Here is a 10,420-nt window from a genome sequence, read left to right as displayed (position 1 = left end):
GATGAATGAATCGAATTTGTTTTGATTAGCTATGTCCTGTAGTACTATGAAAGAAAATGCAAATGCTACAAAATCCTAGCCCTACTAATGATATATACCTATTATTTTCAATGGATATTGTATATTTCATTAATAAGAGTAATAATGTACTAATATTTATGTATGGCAGTTAATGCGATCTACACATAATATATAATATATAATTATATATTCATACATAATATAATATATAATCATATTATGATGGTCGACCTTCCGATAAAAGTGATTTTCTTATCGCAGTAATTGTCTTCACGGAAATACCCATGGTATTTTTTTTGTACTCTCTATACAAATTAAATTATTACAGACAGATATAGTGTAATGTATATTTAATATTTATATAGTTACTCCAGTCAACTAACTGGAGTCCAATATAGTTTGTGATGCAATTGAGTGCGCATATCGTTTATTATTTACTTTTACATCTTTTCGTGTTTAAACGAGAATTATTATAATGATTATGGCGTAAAATCACAAGAATTTCAAAGTAATCAAAATTCAAAATATCAAATTAAGTATGACCGAGGCCTTGTAGATGTCTCGTGTTCACTTTTTATGAAAAATGAATTTTTAAGTTGTTTTTTACAAACCAGCCTCAAAAAAGCAGTTAGTTTACAAATAAATCCAAATAAAACAGTTACACAGAGTGGCCTTTTGCGACATAAATCAGAAAATGAAAATAGTTTTTTTATATGGCTACACTGGTGGCACTTTAGCTCTTATCATGGTTTTTGGAGAGTGTCCATTCTGATTTCATCTATTCTGTGCCTTGGCCCCACTTTAATTGTTTAGATTTTGTATATAAACATTGTTATCAAAATAAAGCTTAATCCCAAACAAGAATCATTGTTTATTATTTAATAAATTATTCACTCATCATCATAGAAAAAAGGTTTAATCACTTTGAATAATTGTGTATTTGTTTATACTTGACGATCGTCTAAAATGGGGAAAGGTTTCAATAATTACATGTGTAAAAAGTTCTTTCATCCAGCATCAAGAGATAATTTAAAACGAGTAAGTTTTTCTTCAGAACACAACATATTACAACGTATCCGATAAAAGTGCAACAAATCTTAATAATTTATTAGTTTTTTAACTTATTATTTTTATAACCATGAATACACATACATTTAATGAAGTATTTTTATATTATCATTGCACTTTAAATGTCTTGATATTAAACTAGTAGTTTAAAACTACTATTGATAAATTACCCACTTTTATTAGAACTATTGAACTATAAAAATCCAGTTTTAAAAGGAGTTATGTATACCCAATATTAAAATTTAAAAATGCTCATTACTTGCTTAACAGATTAAATTATGTAAACAACTAACAATAAAACATGGATAATGTTCTTACCTTTATGATTGATATTAGGCCAATTCACTCTAATATTAAAGTTAATTACATAAAATTGGAACTACTGAAATCAAATTTGCTAGGTAAAGAACATGGGGCTGTAACATTCTCTAAATGTTACAATTTGTATCTATAATTATTTTGATAATTTATAGGTATGGATGGCAGAACAAAAATCGGATAAAGATAAAAAACGTCAAGAAGAACTACGTTTACAGTATGAAAAAGAACAAGATCTTTATAATAACAAGTAAAATACTTAATGCCAAATAGGCTATACTTTGTTTGATATGCTTTATTTATTTTGTAAATTTATATTATCTAGGGCATTGTTGTCAAAAGAAAGCAAAGATAAGTTGAGTGTAAATTTTATGTATGAACCACCACCGGGTGCCAAAAAAGAAAGGGAACGTGAAGATAATGAGCCAGAATATAAATTTGAATGGCAAAGAAAATTTAATGCCCCCAGAGAAGAGTAAGTACCTACTAAAAAATGTTAAAATTGTTTTTAATATTGAACATATTGTACCTAGATTTTAGTGCTATCAATGATAATTTTGCTTGTTTAAATCACTTTTTTCTTGTTTACCATTAGGTATCTAATATACCATTGTTAAAACAATAAATTGTCTATACCTTAACACTGTCTAATAAAGAGTTATAGGGGAAAAAATACTAAGTCTGTTTGAAAAAAATGTAACATTAAGGGGGCTGCAGCATATGAAAAAAATGTGAATTTTAGACCAATAAGCTAGACAAAACTGGAAGAATTTGGTTTGACAGATTTTAATTATGAAAACGGATTATAATTGATCTACAAGTTTACTAGGGAATGATCGAGGTGATTTTGAATTTTTTTTTTGTTCAGCTGTGATATCCAAGAATAAAAATAATGAAAAAATATGATATTTTTGTTCTTATATTATTCATTATGAGACTAACAATAATTGGAATATTCAAAATCGCCTCGATTATTCCCTAGCAAACTTGTTGATCAATTATAATCCGTTGTCAAAATTAAAATCTGTCAAACCTAATTCTTCCAGTTTTGTCTAGCTTATTTTTCAAAAACTCACTTTTTTTTCATTGACTGGAGCCCCTTCCAGTCCCCTTAAGGTTTATTTTATGATACGGAATTTAAATATATTGAACAACATTATAACAAACAAAATTATTGTTTAGATTGGTCAAATCTACATTAGCACTTTTTTTCAATTCCAAACCATCTTCCTGCATTTGTTTTATTAATTCTTGTGTTTTTTTATTGGCACTAGAGCCATTTGTCGCATTACTTGTTACAGCTTCAGAAATGCTTGCTTGGTTGAATAAGGATCATTCTTTGTCTATAAAATACTTTTTTTTAGTATATTGTATTTAGATTTTTTTTAAATTTATTTTCTTCTTAATATTATAATATTCTTCTTAAAGAATGCAAAATCTTAACTTCTAAAAATTATTCTGATAATTTACGTCATATTGAAAATAGTATTCAAACAAATATTAAACCTTTTTGGAAATATATTAATTCTTTAAAGAAAAATGTTTGTAATATTCCTGAATCAGTAATATTCAAAAATTCATCGTCTTCAAATATTCAAGAAAATGCTCAGCTTTTTGCTGATTTTTTTTCTAGTGTTTTTGAATCTGACTTGTCACAATCACTTGTACATAATCAACCTTCCGGAGACTATTCAAATAATATTCTAAATCTTAGTTCTTGGTATATTAACAAAAGTGAAATTTATGAGTATTTGAATTCATTAGATACTACCTCCGGTACAGGTCCAGATGGTGTTCCTTCATCTTTTCTTAAAGCTTGTGGTTCAATATTAGTTAGTCCTTTATATTTAATGTTCAATAAATCTTTAACTATTGGTTATTTTCCAAACATTTGGTAAATGTCTTTTGTGACCCCGATACATAAATCCGGTGACAAACACAATGTCATGAATTATAGACCTATTTCTAAATTGTCAATAATTCACAAGATATTTGAAGCAATTATCACTAAAAAATTATCTTCAATTATTTCTCCGTACATTTGCATAAATCAACACGGCTTTAAACCAAAAATGTCAACTTCCACCAATCTCTTGCTTTACCAATCTAAAATTTTAAATTCCTTCAAAAACCTTATTCAAGTTGATTCTATATACACCGACTTCCAAAAAGCTTTTGACAAAGTCAATCACAAATTACTTCTTAAAAAATTATTTAATTTTGGTTTTAATGGAAAGTTTTTAGATTGGATTGAATCTTATCTTACATGCCGCACCCAAGCAGTAAAGTTATCTCTTTTCACTTCAAATTATTTTAGTGTGTGTTCGGGAGTCCCTCAAGGTTCTCATTTAGGCCCTCTATTGTTTATATTATTTATAAACGATTTACCCACTGTTCTTGATTCTTCAGTAAACATTTTATTATTTGCCGACGATGCAAAATTATTTTCACCAATAGAATCTCTCTCTGATGCAGTAAATTTACAGTATAATCTGGATAAGCTTGTAAGTTGGAGCAAACAAAATTGTTTGCCATTAAACATCAATAAATGCAGTATAATTACTTTCACACGCCTTCATAAACCTATTTTGTTTAACTACTCAATATACCATAAAACGCTTACAAGAGTCAATCATATTAGGGATTTAGGAATTTTACTTGAAGCCAATATGTCTTATTCTTCACATATAAATATGATAACAAACAAAGCTTTTAAAATGTTAGGCTTCATTTACAAAAACACAAAAAATTTCAAAAATATAATATCGATGAAAATGTTATACTTCTCACTTGTTAGGTCTCACTTAGAATTTGGCTCTATGGTTTGGTCACCCAATTATGCTCTCTACATAAATCAGTTGGAAAATGTACAGTATAAATTTCTAAAATTAACCTGTAGTAAATTAAATTTAACCATTGACCGTGACTCATATCGCTTTCAGTTAACCCATCTGGGGGTGTCCTTATGTGAAATTAGAAGAAGTGTTGCAGACTTGATGTTCTTATACGATTTACTGAATGGTAACATTGATTCCTCCGAACTTCTTTCCATGGTTAGTTTTAAATTTGGAAATCACGGGACCAGGTCACATAATATATTCGTCGTTCCATCTCACACCACCAACTATTGTTCCGCATCATTCTTTCCCAGAGTACTTACTTTGGCTAATAGTGTCGCTAGTAAAATTGACTTCTTTTTTATGTCACGTCAAGTATTTAAACATAATGTTTATTTAGCATTACATTCCGTGTAAATTAATTTTAAATTTATCAAATTGCAGTGTCTTATCTGTATTATCTAATTATTTGTATTATATATTTCTGATTTTTTTTTTTACCATGTTTATATTTTTTGATAAAATGTTTATATAGCTTATTAAGTTTACTTCTATTATCTACTGTAAGTTTTACATTGTAATTTATATTGTTTTAAAGGGTTCTTACCCGTTTATATAAATAAATAAAATATTAACAAAACCTGAAGCAGCCCCCTTAAATTTAGTCTTTGAACTGAAAAAATAACTGTACATATAAGTTGAATATTGGATATTCCATATAACAATACTGTGAGTTGTTTTTATTTCGTATATTACCCTTTATGTGTTATGTATTGGTACAGATGAAAATGTACATAATAAATATAAGTATTTTATTAGTTGTTAATCCATTATATTAAAAACATATTACCTATATTATTGTTAATGTACATTATTACCTTTCTGATATAATATACAAGTGGGTAGGTACACCTGGCATTGCCCGAGTTTCATTTTTAAATATTAAACCTATTCTGTGTCTTAGGTAAATAATTCTCACTTAAACCAATGGTCTTCAACCTGTGGTCATAATTGGTTTTTTAAAATGAAAATATCAATTTTTCATCTTTACTGATACAAATATACAATTAAATTTCAACATCTCTCAAACTTAGTAACTACCTTTGCTACCTACTCTCAGTAACTAACTAATCTTTGAGAATACTTTTCCCAAATGCTTAAGAAATAATATGTTTAAATCAATCAACACACATTTGAAATTATTATTTTTTGTGGGATAAATTTAAAAATTACATATGCATACTAATTTTAAATGGCTTTTTGTATAGTTATTGCAAAGGGGATCAAGAAATCCGTGACCAGCCATTTGGTATTCAAGTAAGGAACGTTAGATGTATAAAATGCCACAAATGGGGTCATATTAATACTGGTAAGTATATTTCAAAGTATATTAGTATACAATTTATATTATATTGTATTGATTTTTGAATCATAATTAGTCAATATTAAGAAGAAAATAAATTTAAAAAAAATCTAAATACAATATACTAAAAAAAAATATTTTATAGACAAAGAATGCTCCTTATTCAACCAAGCAAGCATTTCTGAAGCTGTAACAAGTAATGCGACAAATGGCTCTAGTGCCAATAAAAAAACACAAGAATTAATAAAACAAATGCGGGAAGATGGTTTGGAATTGAAAAAAAGCGCTGCTTCTACCCAACAACAAATATCATTTAATGTAAGTTATCATATTGATTTTAATTTGGTATTATATAAATTTTTCCTTTTATAATGTATATAATTTAATTAAAAATACTAAAAAATAATTACTAATGAGTTTTCAAAATGTTCTTGATTCAAATTTTTATTTATGTGATTTTTGTGGTAATTTTTTATTCAGTTAAACGCTACTGTTGTCTTATCAACCCTTCTTAGTTATTCTCATATATTAATATCATAAATATAAACTAATATAATATACTTTTCTTAACATTTCTGAATATTAATAAAAATAAATAACTAAAAACTAAATAATAAAAACACTTAATTTTAAATTTTTAACTAAAATATTTATCTTTTCTTTACATTTGATTGTTTCAATATTTATACATTAGCTTAAAATTATTGATATTTATTATTTTTTCAGAACAATGAGGATAGCGATACAGAGCTCTTTATGTATGTTAAAACATTAAGTAGAAAGAAAAAAATGAAATTACTCAAGTAAATTAATTTTTAAAAAAATATTAAATTATAAAAATAAAAATACTTAAATATTATTTAACATATTTTGTTTTTGTTCTAGACGTTTGGATAGAATGGACAAAATTATGATGAGAGAACAAAGGTTGATATCAAAAAAAGAAAAACTTTCTAAGAAACAAAAAAAAAATAAAAAAGAAAGCAGTGATACTTCAGATTAACTTAGTTGAAATTTTATGATTTTTTTTTAACCTATTTACTGTGCATAAATATATACATTAAAGTACATGATTCTAAAATGGTTCAGAACCTTCATGTTCGAAATTTTCTGTATATGTAACTCATTTTTCAATTCCATCCTAACCAAATGTAACTGAGAATCCATTCTTCTTTTCTCAATAAAAAAAATTATCTAAAGTTTTGTAAGACAACAGGATATCAATGTCAACAAATTTGGGACCTATCAAAATAATGGTAATTAATAATTTAATATTATCCATTTGCTGGTAAGTACACCAGTCACCAAAAGTACATTCTACAGTGGGTCTAGTTTTAGACAGTGGACAGACGATAGTTAAAAATTTCATGAGTCTCATTAAGTCCTCATTGTTAGTATGGCCTCAACAGATGTATGTGAAGGGTAAATGCCTTATCATCAATAAAAATATAAGGTAATGGCAAACTTTGAGAATTAAGTAAACTTGTGGGATCAGGAATATTAAGTAAGTTTGAATACAACTTTTTCCCTTTAGTTATTATATTTTATATTTATTAAAAATACATGTTGTTATTTTAAGGACAACTAGCAATATAGCTGAAGAGGAAATAAATGCAACAACTTTTCTCTAATAATAGTTGTATTAAATAATGTTGTATACATCTTCAAGTACAAGTTGCAATTCCTAAACATTCATCTTCACTAAACAATAAAAGAAAAAAAATTAAAATAATAATTGAATTCAAAAATAATATTCTTCATTTTTTACTCAACACATTAAACATAAATTCTGACTAAGTTGAGCATAATTGTTTTTTACTGTCTGTTAAAATGTAAATACTACACAATAAGATTTCCTATTGGCTATAACCTATAATATGTTCTACAATATTTTAAAAATTTAGAGTCAAATAATATTTATGTACAGGCTTCCTAAATCTTCTAATCCATCTTTAGATTCTATTTCTTATAATTCTCTTGCAATTTATTAATATTCCTCTCGTGCACTCACACAAACATTGTATCTTTCTTCAGAAAAGTTTTATAATATTCAGTTAACTTTTTTATACCAAAATAATTATAATCAGTTCTTAAATGTTTGTAATATAATATTATGTCCTAATACAGTAATTCCTTTGACGAATCACAATACATTTTATTGTTTTTAAGTATACAATTTATGATCAAGATGTTTGTTTTATTCTCATTTAACAATTTAACAATACCATAAATCTTAATATAGGTATTGCATTTTTGATTTTATTAAAATCTTATTACCTTTATAACCTTTTTTTGTTTTAAGATTTTTTTATATTTATTTATTTATTATATTGAAGGCATGCTAAAAACAATATACCTATATTATTTTTATTTTTAGATAATCTATTTAAATAATTGTTATGATTAATAATTAATACATTATGTACTTAATTTATAAAACAAATTTACTCGATAGTTATGGTTGATCCTTTCTCTGTACTCAGCGGATTCCACCGAAGTATGTTTTGTTTTATGTATGGTCATAGATTTTTTTCCAGATATAGCCTTACATTATTAGAAAATTAAAATCATTATTCATTGGGTAAACTAAGTGTTTTCTAAATAGCCGTTGCACAAGATCTTGAATTGTAGAGCAAGGGCTTCTGCTATACACAAAACGTCAACTAGTTGATTGTGAATTAGTCCATTTTGTATAATAGCTTATATTTTATATTCAACCATTTGTGATAAAGACACTCAGATTACAAATTGTATGAATATTCAATCATATTTAATTTACTTATTATTTTTTACTATAACCTCTTGCTGTTCTCATGACGTACGTGAAGTTGGCACCCCGAAATCGTCCGATCGGTTCCAAATTGGTGTCATCTTTTTGCAACCAATTTGAAACAATTTGCAACGTCGATAAAAAAATTTGCAACGCATTTTTTACGGCGCTACAGACAAAAATAGCTTTGGGGTGCCAAATTCACGTGGCACCCCGAAATCGTCCGATCGGTTCCAAATCGGTGTCATCTTTTTGCAACTAATTTGCAATAATTTGCAACGTCGATTAAAAAATTTGCAACGCATTTTCTACGGCGGCAAAATCAAAATTCCGTTTAGGGTGGCCAACTTCACGTAATACCCCGACATCGTCCGATCGGTTCCAAATCGGAGTCGTTTTTTTGATTCGTTAACATTTGGTGGTGTCTAAGTTTTTTTTCAGAATACTGCCATGGAATATAAAAAAAGAGTGCTGGATTTCCCCCCCAAAGGAAAATCTATAAACAAACTAACAAATTAACATTTTCGCAATTTTTCTTCTGCAGATATTCAGCACGTAATTCGCATGAATTCGCACGCCTATTTTGAAAATTCGCACTACCTTCCTTCCCCTCAAAAAAAAAAAATTCACCTCATACTAAAATTTCACTCCCTCATAAAAAATTAACATCTTCACAATTTTTTTTTTGACTGATATTTAGCACAGTATTCGCACTTATTCGCAAGCCTGGTTTTGAAATTCGCACGATCTTCCTTCCGCTCAAAAAAAAAATAATTCTAAGAAAATTTATTTTAGGTAAAAAAAAACCTCGATTGAATATAACAAATCTAAAAAGAAACTTAAGAAAAAAATTTGATTGAATTAAAAATATTAAACAAATCTAGATTGAAATTTTTTTATAAAACAAAAATTTTTTAACCAATATAGACTTTTTTATTATATTTACATTTTTATTAAGTAAATACAGCTTTTTTTAATTTAATTTGGTATTTTTACAATAGTTTTTTTTATTCTACTTGTCTTTTTTTATTGAAATACACATTATGAAAAAATCTTAATTCAATAAAAAAATCTTGAATGAATTGAAAAAATTAAACAAATCTTGATAGAATATTTTTTATTATATAGTTGTTCATCAAATATAGTTTTTTTTATTTTAAACTGATTTTTTTTTTATTTAATTTAGATTTTTAATAACTTTTTTTTTAAATTTCTTTTTTGATTTGTTATATTCAATCAAGGTTTTTTTTATCAAATATACATTTTTTCTTCAATAAAGATTTGTTCATAATTTGTATTTCAATACAAAAAAACAATGTAGAATAAAAAACAATTGGAAAAACTCAATTAAATAAAAAAATGTTTTATTTTGTTCTATTTTTTTTTTAGTTTTTTTTCATTGAATATAGTCTTAATAAAAAATGTAAATAACTTCTATTTACATTTTTTAATTAATGCAGATTTTTTTATATACTTTAGATTTTTTCAATAATTTTTCGAAAGTTTGTGTAATAATATATTTAAATATAATAACAAATTTATATTTGATAAAAAATCTATATTCAATGAAAAAATCTTAACAAAATAGAACATAATACATATATAAATAAATATAAAGATCAGGGGCGGATTTACCCATAGGCCACCAAGGCACTGGCCTAGGGCGCAATATTTTTGGGGGCGCAATTTTTTAGTTAATTTTTACTTTTTCATAATTTCATAATTCTATTTACCTAAATTTATATTTTATATTAATTTTTTTTTCATATACAACTTGCATGAAACTGGAGAATGGCTCACGTAGTCACGTCGCAGTAACGTTTTAATTTATAAGCTATAATAACCTTGCCGTTCGAGTTTAATCCTGCGACCAGCGCGCGCCGCCACCGCTAGAGGTTTGATATCGACACTCGACGAGGCAGTTGCCGGCGTTGCCTATGTTAATGCAATATGCATGGGAGATGGTATACGGGTGTACGGCATAAACACATACAATATTGTGAATGGCGCATGCGCAAAACGCCAGCCAAGGCGGTCAAATAT

The 10,420-nt window shown here is 26.7% G+C and overlaps 1 protein-coding gene across 1 annotated transcript; it reads left to right on the top strand.

Annotated features, from left to right (window-relative positions):
- The first annotated feature begins 891 nt into the window (after positions 1–891).
- On the top strand, positions 892–6,699 carry LOC100159189 (corepressor interacting with RBPJ 1). Its single transcript, XM_001948443.5, has 7 exons — positions 892–1,059; positions 1,563–1,657; positions 1,733–1,882; positions 5,513–5,613; positions 5,753–5,925; positions 6,334–6,410; positions 6,493–6,699. The coding sequence occupies exons 1-7, from the start codon at positions 988–990 to the stop codon at positions 6,608–6,610; spliced, it is 786 nt and encodes a 261-aa protein (XP_001948478.1). The 5' UTR covers positions 892–987; the 3' UTR covers positions 6,611–6,699.
- The last annotated feature ends 3,721 nt before the right edge of the window (positions 6,700–10,420 follow it).

This window comes from Acyrthosiphon pisum, chromosome A1, assembly GCF_005508785.2.
Source record: "Acyrthosiphon pisum isolate AL4f chromosome A1, pea_aphid_22Mar2018_4r6ur, whole genome shotgun sequence".
Classification (NCBI taxonomy): Eukaryota; Metazoa; Arthropoda; class Insecta; order Hemiptera; family Aphididae; genus Acyrthosiphon; species Acyrthosiphon pisum.
The sequence above is the reverse complement of the archived record's forward strand: the minus strand, read 5'-3'. Positions and strand labels throughout refer to the sequence as shown.